Raw genomic sequence first — 15,602 nt, forward strand, 5'->3', positions numbered from 1 at the left:
GATCCATGATAGTCCAAATTTGCCAGAACATTAGGCATCTTTCAAGCGATGGACTCTGTCCGCGCGCTGACCCCTTGGGTTGTGATAGTAACATGGGCTGCAGCTGCCATTTGTTATGCGTACAGTCTCATTTTCTCGATCAAAAAGAAGAAGTTGATCACTGAGGCCGCCTCCTTGTCAGTGAAAGAGTCTCGGGGGTCAAGTTTGGGTGAGCTTTCCCTCGGAGACCACGCGGATATAAACTTTTTGTTAACATGAATCACAGCTGACACCAAATTCGACTGGGAAATCTTAGATTTCTCTAGCACGCGACCTGCTGCACAAGAATTCAACTGGAAAGAGGTTGAGGAGCGTCCATACCGGCCGTGGCACAATGGACCGCATCATGTTACAATGGGTATACCAACCGTTCTTTTTTATGCACATTCGTACTGAACAGTACCAGGGCTTAAGAAGACGCTATTAGACGACTGGGTTGAAATTGACAAAAGTTATCTTTCACGTTACCAGTACAAGCGGAAACTTTTCGCAGAGCACCCAAATGACACTGTGCAGCATTTACCAGGAAGTGAAGAAGCATCCTTTGAAGCCCTCTATTATTTGGTCGACTTCCTTCCGCGCCGATATCCGACTATGTTTAAAAAGACAGTTGATGGTATTGAAAATCTTGTGACAGGGGATAGCTGGGATCTACGAAGAGACAGTGCAACCTGGAACTTCTGGCATCCACTCCAAATCATGGGACTTCTTTCTACAGAAGACTGGTTTATAATGCAAACGGATGACGACCAAGAAACAACTCGTTTGAAGGCTGGTGCCAATTGCTTCCCTGGTAAGGCATCATCCATAGTCCAATGATGAGAGCGAAGATAGCTAATCATATCAGCTGGTTGGAAACTCCGGGAAAGGATAGGGCATAGCCTTTGGCAAATCCATGCTGGGAAAGTCCCGATGTACGAGCAGAATCTGAGCAAAGCAATGGATCGCTTTTTCTTGCGACTTCGTGCCGACAAGCCATTCATGCGATTCAACTACGCCGTGGATATCAGTCCCGAGTTATTTCACATACACTCCCACCACAATTTAACGGCGGAAACACTAGAGAGACCCCTCACCATTGACCAACTGTACCTTCGGGTTGAAAGGCAGTATCTTCAACGACTGCCAAAGACAGGAGCCATTGCTTTCTCGATAAGAACATACATTACACCTATCACCGAAGTTACCAAGGACAAAGACATTGCACTAGCGTTACAGACGAGTGTTGGCAGTTACTCTCCTGAGGTGTCAAAGTACAAGAATAAGCACTTATGGGACAACGTACTATCAGACCATCTTCGTGAGGTCCTACAAGACCATGACACACAAAAAGTTACCAATAACTAGTACGAAACACACCTGGGCTCAAGATTCAATAATCCACAGGCTGAAGCTTGGAGGTACACGATCCTAAGGCACCGGGTCCTATGACCATCAGGTTTACGAGCGAGCAAAGAGCTCTTCTACCTAATATAAATGAATAATTAAATAGATAGACAGAATAATGAGATCATGGATCAGGTCAGTATTATATACATCCCTTTCTCCCGCATGACTTCTCTCCAGTCGACATGACTAAGTTCCGACTGCAAATTCTTGCGATCAGGGCTCACCCAGGTTTGTCTATCCACCCTCCTCCATACCTCCATTACCAAATCCTTAGCCTTGGTAATGTTACCTATGCCATGTCTCTTTGCTCGAGCGAACCATATGAGTGCCCGATGACGAAGTGGCATGTCCACTGCCTCGACGGCGGCAATGAAACCTGGCCAGAGGGTATTGGCAATCGCAATATCGCTGGAGAGCGCATCAACATTTTCGAGGTACTCCAGTGCTTTTGACACAAGCGCCTGTCCTGATGGTCTGGAAGCCCACGTGTCAGTAGTCTGGTCAGTCATACTGCATGTCAGTGACTTGACGGTAGCATCCCCGTCGCAGAGCGCTCGTCTAAAGAAAATTGCGGTGCTGTAGTGGAAAGCCCACACATGATTTTCTTTGATCTCCTCGCTCACGTAATTTGATATCCCCTTCTGGATACCTGAGCTCCCATTTTGCTGACCATTGAATGCGTCGGGGTCATCCAAGATGTCGAAGAGCTCGGTTTCAAGCTTGACAAGTTCTTCGATACTGCTAGGCGGCCATAAGTCTCCATAAGACAGGCTAGCCTTGACATTCGCAAGCTCAATTATCTTGTTTAAGCATCTCAGTGTCTTCATCGACACTCCGAACGATACATCGAGGGTATACTGAGGAGCTAAAGCCAGCGCAGTCGTCATCGCCTCGGTTTCAGGGCCCTGTACGGCGCGTCGACCACCAATACCAGCAGTATGCTCATCGCCTTGTTCTAGAGTGTTGCCTTTACGGAGAGCCCAGCCGGATGTGTAACCCACGATTTCAAGGCATCGAAATATTTGAAGAAGCGTAACGTTTGCTGTATCTGAGAGCCACCAGGTAAGCCCACCCGTGAGTTTGAGGATGCGTTTGCATAACAACAAGTGCTCATATCCTTTCCCAGTCTCCGCTCCGCTGAATACCTAATGACGGGTTAATGAAAGGCTTTGGGTCGTCACTGAAGTAATCTACTTACCTCAACCGTTGTCATAGTGAGTGCAGCCGCTAGCAAGGCCTGCCTGTCTGTGGAGTCTTCTGCAATCGTCTCAACACCGTCAGGTGGATTGCTGGACGTGCATTTGTTCAGCAAGAGCCAAGCCTTTTCCTTGTGCTCCCCAGCTTCACGGCGAAATAGGCTTCTATCAACACTGGAGAGCTCTGCCTTGTTGAAAGCTGCCACGGACAAGATTGCATGCAGCAAACATCTTTTAGGAGCCGTCGGCGGCTCTTGTAATGCAATTGGTAAGTAAAGGTGCAACCAAGGGTTGTGAGACGGTGCTGATGTTGGCATCATGAGCTGACAGACGTGTGTTCGATAATGGTGGAGCAGTTTGCGCATAGCCTCTGACATTTCGAGAGCGTCCGGCCTTAACTCTCTGAGCAATGGGGTAGTCTGAGGCTGCTGAAGCGCTTGTATTGAAGCCGTCTCTAGCTCTGCTATAGCAACAGGAGACATGACGGATCTTGAAGCACCATCCAGACCGGGATGGTGAGAAGTTCTTGGTTCGAAAGTCGGCGGGGATGGTCCTTGGGCTATCCATGGCAGGAAATCACCAATGAGGTCGAAGTCGTTTTGAAAGTCGACACGTCGTCCAGAGATTTGATCAAATCCATCATTGTTTGCGGTAGCATTGCCATTGCTAGGTGAGAGTTGTGTGGTGAACGAACTAGGCCATCCCAGGAACGAACGAGAAAACTCGCTTGAAACCGCATCGCCTGGAGTGGACATAGGACCAATGCCTGCTGCATCAAAGTCGCGGAATATCCTCTCGATCTCAGTGGCTTCATCTATCGAGCTTTCGCCATCCGGATTGCCAGATACGGTTGCTAGTCTAGGTGTAGGTGGCATAACTCTGGTGCGTCGAATAGGGACCGTTAGAGCAGTGTCAACGGTCTGATCATAGCCGTCACATATGTACCGTCGAGACCTTTCACAGTTGTAGCATTTGGGTTGATGTTCATCACACTTGATCTTTCTGGCCCTACAAGTTGAACAGCCCTACGCGATATCTCGTTAATTACTCTTTTCACTCTGTCAACAAACCGAAAGGTATGAGACCGCACCGAGTAGATCCTGCCTCCTCGTCGACGCTTTCGCGTATCTGGTGGAGACTGCGTGTCCATTACTATTTCTTGTGAGGGCGGCGTCCTCGCATAAGTTGTCGTCGACCCTCGTAGACAAAAGCTGATCTGAAGTCACGATAGATCCCCCACCAACCCGGTATGACAGCTTTGTCACGGACCTATGTGATTTGCAGTCAAAGAAAGAGGATTGCCTGAGCAGGAAACGGAAACATGTTTTTCCAGCTCTAGGCCGGTGATGCAGTTGAATTGAAGAGGGGATGAGGAGCTGTTCTGGACTGCAATCACACGAGAACCCCCTCATCCCCACTGATAAGTTACTGGCCTAGCACCGAGATAAGCCCTGGGGACCTCACTAGCCATCTCAAGCACCGCCACTACAGTACCTAGATACATTCAAATATCAACGTTAGAATACCAGATTGTCCATCATTCTCATACGTCATAGGCACAATAAATAATACAGAATACACGGCTCTTACTTTGAACCCGCGATGATTTGATTTGCCGCCTTTCCTCGCATAACCTGCGCTTCGGCCGGCAAATAGTCTGGATGTAAGGCATCTATCTCGGTGGCGGGGATCATCAGTAATGCTTGGCCTTTGCATTAGCCTCGTAAGCTTTGAAACTCGCGCCGAGAAGTCAGTTCTAAGGTCTGTTTGGACTTCCCATGCGATAAGATCTTCGGTATCTGACCCATGTTACTAATGCAGGTACTTTGTAGGCAAGGAGCTACGTTGGATGTGTAGCAATCACAGGGACATTGTTGCTTTCGGTCAGATTCATATTATTCGCGATTATATTGAATCATTTTGGGCAAGCCACTGAATGACAACCATTATGGCTGCAATGACCATCAGCTCTGCGCTGGGCGCATTCGCTGCTCCGAACTCTAGCAATGAACCATTTGTAGGGCTTTTCAGGACAAAACGAAACTCTCTTGGTAAAAATGTGTTGACCAGTGAAGTAGACAACTTATGCTCCGAATACGGCAGAACGCGCATCCCTCATTGAGGCTTTGGCCGATATGGAGAGGGATGCACCCTTTGAAGTGCATCCGAATGTCGACGGCGCTGACGTCGTAGGGAAAATAAGTGCAGGCCAAGAGAATCCCTTCAAACATAAGACGATTCTGGCCAACTACTCAGAGGCGGGCTCTGACCTAGTTGTAAAGGCAATCAAAGGAGCTTTGGAAGCAAAGAAGGCATGGGTGAAGACCTCTCTACACGATCGTGCTGCGGTGTTCTATCGAGCCGCCGCTCTCTTGCAAGGGCCATACAAGTATCGCATGATGGCCGCAACAATGCTAGGTCAGGGTAAGAATGCATACCAGGCTGATATTGATTGCATCGCCGAGGTAAGAGACAACCGTCTCTCTCTTCATGGGCTACATAAGTTAAAGTAATTTGTTGCAGTCTATCGACTTCCTCAAGATGTTTCCATCTCTAGCGGAAGGTCTTTACAAAGCACAGCCACCAATTAACACGGCAAATGTGTGGAAGTAAGTCTTCTATACCCAGTTCTTACATTGATTGAACTTGGCTAATGTAAACAGTCGGACCGAGGTGCGGCCCCTCGATGGCTTCGTGTACGCTATTTCCCCATTCAACTTCACCGCACTGGCCGTGAACCTTGTTCTTGCTCCTTTGATTGTTGGCAATGTTGTAATCTGGAAGCCAAGCCCAGGTGCAATTTACTCTAGCTGGCTTTTCAACCAAATCATGATTGAGGCAGGTTTGCCTGCTGGAGTCCTACAGTTTCTCCCTGGCAATGCAGAACTGGTCACAGACGAGGTCTACAAAAGCCGTGAAGTTGGAGGGCTTCATTTCACAGGTAGCACTGCGGTGTTTCGCAGCTTGGCCGCCAAAATTGGTGCCAAAATGGATTTCTGGCGATCCTACCCTCGTATGGTTGGTGAGACAGGTATGTTCAAAATGAGATTGAAGACAATTCGACTAGCCGCTGAGAACTGCTATAGGCGGAAAGAACTATCACCTCATTCATCCCTCAGCAGACGTGAAGAATGCCGCCCTAAAAACTCTCCGGGCATCTTTTGAGTACCAAGGTCAAAAATGCAGCGCATGCTCTCGTGTCTATGTGCCATCTTCTCTGGCCAAAGAATTCAAAACCATACTAGTGAAAGAGACAGAGGCGCTGTCCATAGGGTCTGCTTTCACTGACTTCATGGGACCCGTTATCAGCAGGTCGGCGTTTGATCGCGTCGCTAAATATGTGACAGATGCCAAGACAGCCCCTGAGATTTCTGTCTTGGCTGGTGGCATCTGTGACGACTCTGTGGGATACTTTATCCGTCCAACAGTGATTGAGTCATCCGACCCAAAGAGTCGATTCATGAGCGAGGAAGTCTTTGGGCCATTTGTCTGTCTATATGTCTATGACGATGCCGAGTTCGGTCCCAAGCTCTTCCAACTCATTGATGAGACAACGGAATATGCCCTCACTGGAGCGATATTCTCAAAGAGCCGTGCAGCTATCATTCAAGCGACAGACGAGCTGAGATTTTCTGCAGGCAACTTCTATATCAAGTAAGATTTTCGTATGCTTATACTGATTGATAAGATATCTTCTAACCTAAAGTAGTGATCAATGCACTGGAGCTATGCCCGGCCAGCAACCGTTTGGGGGCTCCCGGTCGAGTGGTACAAACGACAAAGCCGGAACAGCTGGTCTCTTGACTCGATTTATCTCTCAAAGAACAATCAAGGAGAATTATTGCACCATTGATAGTGTACTGTATCCCTCAAATCTGGACTAAATAGCTGGCAATATAAATGGCAACAAACCTGGTAGCGACAACATTTGTGACATGTTTCATTTAATTATGTGATACATTCCACAATCCTTACAGCAATCGTCGTGAAAATCTAGACTAGTTATGCACATAGTCAAGACTAGGGCTGCCTCTTTTCTGAGTATGTACCATCAGTCAATCATTTGATGCGCATTCGTCTCACAGGTACACCAACATCTATCCCATTATACCCAGAGTCTACAATGCCCTTTTTATCTCTCAGCTTCCGTTACAACTTTGACTTTGATATGGCAAAGTCGTGTGCCCCTATTCTCTTGAAGTAGTCCTCTAATACAGCTTGTACCTTAAATTTGGACCCGTTCAGCCTCTCCTTGGTGATCAGATATGCTTCAGGGAACCATTCGCTAACATCTTCACCCAGGATCATCTTTCCCAATGCAATACCGGTCAATAGGCCGTTAGTCATACCGTATGTATTCCATCCAGCCGCAACCCACTCGCCACTGCCAGAACGACCTGTCGCAGTGCTAGGCAATTTACCAACGAAGGGGAGCTGATCTCCAGTGTAGCACATGATACCAGTCCAGATGCCACGGACTTCTGGACTCTCGGCAACCCAATTTTTGGTGAAGAGTCTTGGCACCATTTTGCGAAGGTTCGCATCCGCGAACTTATCAATTTTGGTGTCGTCAGCAGAGATGAAACCATCAATGCTATCTTTGTCACCACCAATCCAGAGGTCGCCTGTTTCGCCGTTTTGAAACCCGTAATATCTCCCAGTCTCAACCGCATTGGTCGTCTTGTCGTGGGCAGGGGTCAAGTAGAAGGACCATGATTGTTTGTCACTCATCTTCGGGAAGTTAGGACCGGGAGACTGCACGGACATTGTACCACGTCGGGGATACATCTTTCCTCGCAAGCCAGGCAAAAGATGTGCCGCATGGCCATTTGTGCAGTGAATTACAGTTGCGGCGCGGACGTAGCCGCGAGGGGTTTGTATCAAGTATGGGTAATCATCATTTTCTTTCTGATGAATTATTGCGGTGATTGGCGTGTTAGTCTCAATAGTGAAACGTCCCCGGTGCTTTTTCAATAACTGGTTGAACGTTCCAGTGACGAGATTGTATGGAGCGCAGACGCCCGCAGGAAATCTCAACCCGCCATATGCGCCATTGAGATTGTAGACCTGCTCGAGATGAAGCAGTTAGCCCGATTCCGAAACCATCAGCCCTAACGCACTCACCGAAGCAGTTTCTTCTTTTGACACAAGCTCATAAACCCCTTTATCCTCAGGCACCTCCTGCTCATACAATTTGATGGCCTCTTGAGTTTCTATCCATGACTCTTCATCGTAATATGCAAAGAATTTCTCCGTCTTAGTTAACTTAGAGAACTTGAGTAGTTCAGGACCTTGCGATTTGGCAAGGTTGTGCATCTCATCTAAGCCTTTGACCGTGTAGCGCATGATCTTATTGGCCTGGGTCATTCCGAAATTCTCTGCCATGAATGTATGTCTTGTTGGTGGCAGCCTCGTCAATTGTCCTCCGTTACGACCTGTTGCACCACTGCAGAGACCCCGTGCTTCAAAAACTGCCACCGACTTGGATCCAGATGCGGAGCTGCTTAGTAGACTCTTTGTTACACCGCAAGCTGCAACACCAGAACCAATAATGGCATAATCAACCTTCTGAGGGAGCACAGAAGACTGGATGCCTCCCACATCTTGATGTCCAGGTATTTGCCACAGAGACGTGGTGGGACCAGTACGTGGTAAGGACGGGTCTTCAGTGATTTGCTCAAGGATGATAGAAGGAAAGTCCTTCTCGGCGACCTTTGTTGGGCTCATGATATGGGTTGAGGAGAGTTGCAGTTCGGTTAAAAGCTGTGAAAACGTGGGATCTGAGGTGACGAAATTCAGACGCACTAATAATTATAACATAGCTAACTGTAAAAAACTAGAAATCACGATGCTTCCAAAGCTGTCTGTGTACTCAGGTATAAACAGGAGTCGAAGCATGCATCGAAAGAGCGATGATGTTAATCGGAACGTCGCCGCGTGATTTTCGATGTCCCAATCCGGCCTGCCCTAGCTTCGGTTCCCTAGCAATCCCAAAGATTAGGTCGTATCTATCAGTTCCCCGCAATGAACCTTCGGGGACTGCGTCAACTTCGTTCAAGAGACCGAATTGACACACTAAGGGTAATCTAGACGCATGGTAGCACGCCTAGCAGATAGGATGGTTGGTATCATCGCAGGCGCTTGTCTATCGAAAGCATGTCCCACCAAAAGTTCGGCGTGAAGCACATCTTTGATTGGTCGGCGGGTCCACACCAAAGAGCGACGGCGTGAATCACCCTCGTCCCCTGAAGACCGTTGAGGTTCTCGGGAACAAGCAGGGTTTATCTTCAAGCTCGAATTATTGATCAACAAGCGATATGATATCGATTACACATTATGTCACATTCCAAGTGGTACTCCATGGGGAAGGGACAAAGAGGCATAGTGTCCTCCTTGTGTGGTTTTCGCGCCGAACAATGAGATAAGTGATAATGGTCATCAGAAGGAGCGGCGTCGTTACTAACACGAGCCGGCGCGTTTTTTGTGGAGTCGATAACGAGGAGAGGTTCGACTGATAATAGACTGAACAACTGTGATACCGGATCACTGCCCGGCCTAATCGCCTCGGAAACCTTGCACTACACAAGTTGGACGGAACGATAACTAGGTAATCCCCAGCTGTAGGTTGATAACCAGGCGAACTACTACAGCATTGAGAGGAATACAAAATGAACCATTGAGTCGGACCCTCCAACAGGTTCTTGAGTCAGAAAGTTCAGTCGTGGGTGAAGCTTCTCGACATTCTCACTTGAGCATCTCAGCAACAGCCTCGCCTTCTCACAACCTATATTGTCACAAAATGGCACAAATGCCTGACGAGAAGATCACCGTCTCTGCTGACGCAAACGTCCAAGGGCGTGACTCGGAAACGGGCCAAGTTCAGAAGATACCCGTAGGTCTCTCCGCCGAAGATCTCGAGCATGCCTTGGCCCTGCAGCGATATGTACCGGGGACTGCAGCCGAGAAACGGCTTGTACGAAAGCTGGATTTCATTTTACTGCCTGTGCTGTGGTTAATGTACGTTCTCGCATATCTGGATAGAGGAAACATTGTAAGATATATCTCTAGACTGTTGATTACAATATCCAGCACTAATTATAATCCCCAAGGCAAACGCCAACGCCGCTGGACTGAGCGAGGATCTGGGTCTAAGCGATAACCGTATGTTCTTACATTCAAAATGTCAAGGTTTGGGAACATTGCTAATAATTCATATAGAGTATTCATTGTTCATCTCAACATTCTTTGTTGGTTACTTCATTTTCGAAGTTCCATCAAACCTCATGATGGCCAGGTTCCCGCCTTCTATCTATTTATCAAGTATTGTTTTAGTTTGGGGCGCTGTTGTGGCCGGCATGTCAGCATCCAAGAACGCATCGTCTTTTTTGGCCGGCAGATTCTTTCTGGGATGCATCGAAGCTGGACTATTCCCTGGTGCGCTGTACTTGTTGACCTGTTGGTACAAAAAGGTATTTATTCATTGACTGATCTGATGTAAAACTTGCTGACTTCAATTTTCTGTACTTAGGATGAAGTTGGTAAGTTATTCTACTAGGATACGAGCCTGCACAGAACCCATACTGACGTTTAACTTCAGGAAAGCGGTTCTGCATATTCTACACATCAGGCGCTATCGCGCCAGCTCTCGGAGGCATAATGGCTGGAGCTGTCATTGGAGGTCTGGACGGCGCACGAGGTTGGGAGGGCTGGCGATGGCTACTCCTCATCGAAGGTGTAATTACCGTTGCTTGCGCTCTCTGCCTATACTTCCTCTTAGTCGATTACCCGCTCACCACGAAGCGCTTCAGCCCAGAAGAGCGTCAGCTTGCTTACATCCGCATTCTGCACGATCGCAAGACGAACGTCTCGCAGGATACCGGAAAGTTGACAGGTTGGCAAGCAGTCAAAGCTGTTGTTGCTGATGTCCGAACTTGGTTCTTCCTCGTCCTGTATGTTCTGGACTCCAGTTCGACTACCATATCCTACTTCATCCCTACGATTCTTAAGCAAATGGGTTATACATCTGTCACAGCACAATGGATGACAGTGCCTATCTGGTCTGTGGCAGCCGTGTTCATGTTGTTCTTTTCTTGGACATCTGACAAGACGCAAGACCGCCGTTGGCACAACACCGGCCTTCTTTCGGTCCCCTTCATTGCTTGCATCATCTGTATGACGGTTCAAGGTGGCGTCGTGAGATACGTCATGATGTGCTTCTTCGTTGCTGGTCTCTACACCGCAGTGCCACTGATTCTCAACTGGGCATCTGAGACACTTGCCCTTCCTGATAAGAAGCGATCAGTTGCTCTAGCGTGGATCAATTCAGTGGGAAATTTATCCATCATCTATGGCAGCTACTTGTGGCCTTCGAAAGACAGCCCCAAGTACACCAAGGGATTCGCAAGCGTTGCAGCCTTTACTGGTGTCGGAGTTATACTCGCTGCCTTGATTCCAATCCTGTTCAGCTTCAAATTCATTGTACCTGACCAGCCTAGAACCAAGGCTGAACGCGACTTGCTTGCTAGAGAAGCTGAATTGACTGTGGAGTTAACTGCTGAGTCTCCTGAACAGTCACAAGTCTGAATAGCGATCAATGGTATCGGTGTCAGATTTGAGATCGAGTTACACTATAAGATCGTTGGGACAGGCGAAGTTTGGCCCAGCCTCCACAAATCGGGTTGTATGCAGACGAATTTGATTATTGTGCCCTACGAGGCTGCACATACTCTTTGACATTTCTCAAACCCGGATCAGTGATACATAGCCTACCTTAACCCAAATGTGCATCAATGAAGAGTAATTAACAGCCGAGCAAGCAATCCGGGTCCATTCCCGGATCTTTCGAAGAGAAAGAATTCAAATGATTCCATGTAAGCGCGACTAACTTTATACTGACTTGCTGATATAACCAATGATACCATCTCGATAGAGCTGTAGACAGAACCGCCTCGGCTCACTTCAACCAAACAAATGGGGTGAGCAGAGTGAGTCTCGCGGCTGGGCCGTTAGCCTTTCCAACACTTCGTAGGCTACGGTTCTGAAGATCTCTACCCTTGCAATTCACTTTGCCCAGGTAACGATATTCTATTCCTTCTTATCCGCCTAGCACTCCCGTCAAAAAGCCGGACCAACATAGTCTGAGCACCAGCATAGCGAATGCTCTCCCGGAGATGGCGGGTAAGCTCATAATCAGTGATGGCAATATCAGTACAGGTCTTTCCCATAGTATTCCTTGCCTCTAGGCTAGCACCGGCCTTGATCAATATGTCCACAACATCGGGAAGGTTGAGTCGAACGGCATGATGAAGAGCGGTATCGCCATCGCGATCACAGAGCTTTGCGCTCGCACCTCGATCAAGAAGCATTTGAGTAAGGCGTTGAATTGTAGAGCTAGCCAATTGCAACTCGACAGACTTTTGTAGGAGTGCCATGAGACACGTCTTGCCATCGTTGTTGTATTCGTTCGGGTCAGCTCCCTGGTCAAGCAGCTCGATCGATATAACGGTCTGGTGCTGTAAAAAGGTATGCAGACTGGGAATCGGCCGATAAATTGCAATCGCTGCTGCTTCTCGCCACACCCGATGCCATTCCCGAGTTTCTGCTATCATAACAATCTCATCATCAAGGGTCTCATTATATAACAAATCTGACCAGAGAAATTCAGACAGCCGATCACGCTGAGTGTCCCGATAGATAGCTGCGAAGGGTTCTAGTAAGAATCGGCCAGCGTCTTTAATCTTGAACAAAGAATGTAGAGTGTGAACAGCACTCCGGCAGCGATTCCGGCAGCGACTCTCTGTCGTGGCACCGAAGTGAATTTCTGGGACAAAGCAAGCCAGGACGTTATCGCCAAGAGAATTGCAAGTGTCGAAGCGAAACCCTCTGGCGCCGAGAAGAGTGATGAGATCTTCGATAGGAAAGGTATCTAAAACCTCCGTGGTCTCAGACCAACGACGAGCAAGAATATGAAGGAATGTATCACCGTCGATATTACGAGCGGTGACCATAGAGCGCTCACAATAATGTACAATAAGGGAGAGAAGAGACACTATAGAAATGTCTGTACCCCATTGAGCGAGAAGGTGGAGAATACTTGCATTCCATATATCCCGCTCATCCTTTATCGAGCCCTCTTTCAAAGCAAGCTTACTGAAGACAGTGGCCAAGTCAGAACCAGTAGCTAGTTGAGCAGCTTTGCGATGGAGGCAGTCTGGCTGCCATTGGCAACAGAGCTCGATAATTAACTTGTTACGGTGTTTGAAATGATCTGTTTCGGGGAATGGCAGCACACCAGCAATTGGTAGGGTTACTGACGATGAGTTGGATGAGAATAATGAACTTCGGAAAGAATGCGTGCTGATGAGACTGCGGATATCCAATATGACTGAAGATGATGGCCGCTTTTCGCTTGATCGACCTAACACATCTCGAATCCATGAAACCCGAACGCGTTGTTTCGGCTTTAAGACTTGAGGGGATTCCCCCTCACAGCTTTGAGTGCTGATCCATGTAGCGAAACTACTCGCACTAGTTCTTTTAGAAGTAGTTTCGATATCAAACCCTGACTTGGGTATCTCAAGTCCTGTCCTATAATCCATCAAGTGAGAGATTGGGATACATCCAGCTCCTTTACGCCGGTTCGACCGCTTCTCGATTCGGCCACTCCGAACAAGGCGTAGATCATCCAGTCTTGCTCGAGCGACCTCGCGATTACGGGCGCGGAGCCGATGATAGTCACTGGCTAATAAGGTCCGCAGTTGGTTTTGCGTCGACCTGGTCCGCGACTCGGGCTTTGATTTTAGAGATCGGCGTGAACTACGGGATAACTTCGTTAGTACTATTTCAAGAGGGTTAGAAGAAAGAACCAGATGCCCGAACCTTTTTAGCTTCTCACGAGCAAGCTCTGTAATCAAGTTGCTCATTTGTTTAGTGCTCAGAGACCTCTCGGACGTGTAGAGGTACAGCCGAACTAGTTTTCTCTGCATTGCCGTGTCCTCCCATATGAGGCTCGCCATGGCAGGCCGGCCGGGCCCACGAGGATTGCTCATTGGTGGCTGCATCAAAACGTAGATACCTTAGTATGCAAGGCAAGATGTGTTTATGTAACCTGAAAAAGTCGTAAGCGCCGAATCACCATGCCATTGGCGAAAGCGGTTCATAGATATATAAACACGCTTCGGCTGCGCATTTGTATTTCACACCACCATCTATGAAATGAGATCTTTCAAGATTATGCTGAAGCTTGCCTGGGATCTCGGTCAGAGGCAAAGGCAGCCATGGGTACCTGCATCTGCAACGCCACATTCATCAGCGCAAAAAAGGCTTGCCCAATTACCTTGGGCGCATTGTCTGGACAAGTATTGACCCCTGGCGATGGTGAGACACTAAAAGTGAACAGCCCTAGGCAGGCTCACAGGTCAGCAAAATAATAAGGCAGCCAGGCGAGCCAGGCGAGCCAGTGAGGTGAAAACCAGGCCGCCTCTCAACCACATAATTGCTCGCCAGGTCTCGCCTGGGGCACGAATGTAGGCATGTACTGCATGAACCCTGCTGAGGGCGATGCAAAAGTCCGCCTCACCCAAAGTACCGACTGCCATCGCCTTTTGCCCCACGTCCGCGTCACTGAGGCTCGCATACACCGATCCCAGGGCGCAATTTGCGAGACCCCGAAATCGGGATAGGAGCTGAGTCGTCTTATACTTGTGGTTGGGAAACACATCACTTGAAAAACCGGACCATTAATATATACCATGGCAGTCCCTGTGTTTGATTTATTGTTCGTTAAATCATGAAGGGTCTAAGTCTAAATCACTTCAAAGTGCTCGATCTCAAGCGGGCTGATCAGCATAGCCTCGCCATCCATCATGCCATGTACATATGCCTCTCCCACCAGTTGCATGGTGCGATACTGAGTGACTCTCTCTTCATTCTCCCGTAGAATGAAAGGCGTATTGAGTCCGTATAATAAACAGACTAAATCACCAACAGCAGTGCCCGGCGGTGCCATGGCCACATATCCATTCTCCGTGACACAAAATGTTCGGCCAGTACAGCACATGACCCTCGAACTGTTCCAAGTTAACGCGCCCCGGCCTGCATCCTCTGCTAGTCCAGCCATTCTTAGCTGCTCCATAGTTGGCATGGTATTAGTCTCATCTTGGAGCTCCTCTTCACCGCTGCCAACTTCCGCAATCAGCATTCGCTCCCAAACTCGGCAGAAGACTCCAAGATCGGCTGGTGCTGGGCGTTCAAACTGGGTATTTCCGATGAGCGATCGCCAGAAGACTTCCTCTGTGGATTCCCCTGTGGGATACGGTTCCTTTAAATGCGTGTTGGCAAGTTTCCGAGCTCTCATGTGCTTCTTCATGAGGTCGAGTAACACCTCAACAGGCGGACCTGCACCGAAATTGTGCGCAGTGAAACTAAGCATCGGTCCGACATGTGCTATCCTGTCGAAACAATGTCCCAATATACGCATTATAGGCCGTGTCGTTGTTTGCCCCTCCAAGAACGTGACTTCGAGCTGGGCATCGGCAGAGGCTCGGTATTGAGTCGAATGCTGAGTCTTGCAAAAATGTTGACGATATGTCTCTATCATCGACAGGCTCGTCCAATCCGGTGCCCAAGATGGAAGGTCTGTTAGATTTCTCCGATACCCTATTCCAGCAAATGACAAGACATCATTGCAATTAGAGGGTATCAATCCTTGTGCAGTCAAAGCATATAATTGACTCGCACTCAGGGAATAGTCAGCCACCAACCACTGGTGAATATCGTCTCTTGGGTCCAGTAGCCCCAATAATGCATAAACTCTGTCGACCGCCTCCGTAGATTGGAATTCGGCGCAAAATCCGAGCATGTATGGAAGAGTTGGCTGAAAACTGTCGCGATCTCGTTGGAGCTGAGCCATGATATTCGCATGTGACATGCCTTGAGGAAATGTTTCTTTCACGCCAGGTGCTGTGCCACTTTGCAGGA

General features: G+C 48.3%; 3 protein-coding genes across 3 annotated transcripts; 2 read left to right on the forward strand and 1 right to left on the reverse strand.

Annotated features, from left to right (window-relative positions):
- Positions 1–5,035: 5,035 nt before the first annotated feature.
- On the forward strand, positions 5,036–6,282 carry UCRPA7_7427 (putative delta-1-pyrroline-5-carboxylate dehydrogenase protein; the record flags this gene model as incomplete). The annotated part of the gene is made up of 4 exons (XM_007919953.1): positions 5,036–5,089; positions 5,148–5,233; positions 5,288–5,655; positions 5,711–6,282. The coding sequence occupies 4 exons, from the start codon at positions 5,036–5,038 to the stop codon at positions 6,280–6,282; spliced, it is 1,080 nt and encodes a 359-aa protein (XP_007918144.1).
- A 491-nt stretch (positions 6,283–6,773) lies between these two features.
- On the reverse strand, positions 6,774–8,009 carry UCRPA7_7428 (putative fad dependent oxidoreductase protein; the record flags this gene model as incomplete). The annotated part of the gene is made up of 2 exons (XM_007919954.1): positions 6,774–7,691; positions 7,749–8,009. The coding sequence occupies 2 exons, from the start codon at positions 8,007–8,009 to the stop codon at positions 6,774–6,776; spliced, it is 1,179 nt and encodes a 392-aa protein (XP_007918145.1).
- Positions 8,010–9,423: 1,414 nt separating this feature from the next.
- On the forward strand, positions 9,424–11,207 carry UCRPA7_7429 (putative major facilitator superfamily transporter protein; the record flags this gene model as incomplete). Its single annotated transcript, XM_007919961.1, has 5 exons — positions 9,424–9,675; positions 9,734–9,785; positions 9,843–10,093; positions 10,153–10,162; positions 10,222–11,207. 5 exons carry the CDS (start codon positions 9,424–9,426, stop codon positions 11,205–11,207), a joined length of 1,551 nt encoding a protein of 516 aa, XP_007918152.1.
- Positions 11,208–15,602: the final 4,395 nt, after the last annotated feature.

Source organism: Phaeoacremonium minimum (genome assembly GCF_000392275.1).
Source record: "Phaeoacremonium minimum UCRPA7 unplaced genomic scaffold PA7_03_scaffold_523, whole genome shotgun sequence".
In the NCBI taxonomy this organism is placed as follows: Eukaryota; Fungi; Ascomycota; class Sordariomycetes; order Togniniales; family Togniniaceae; genus Phaeoacremonium; species Phaeoacremonium minimum.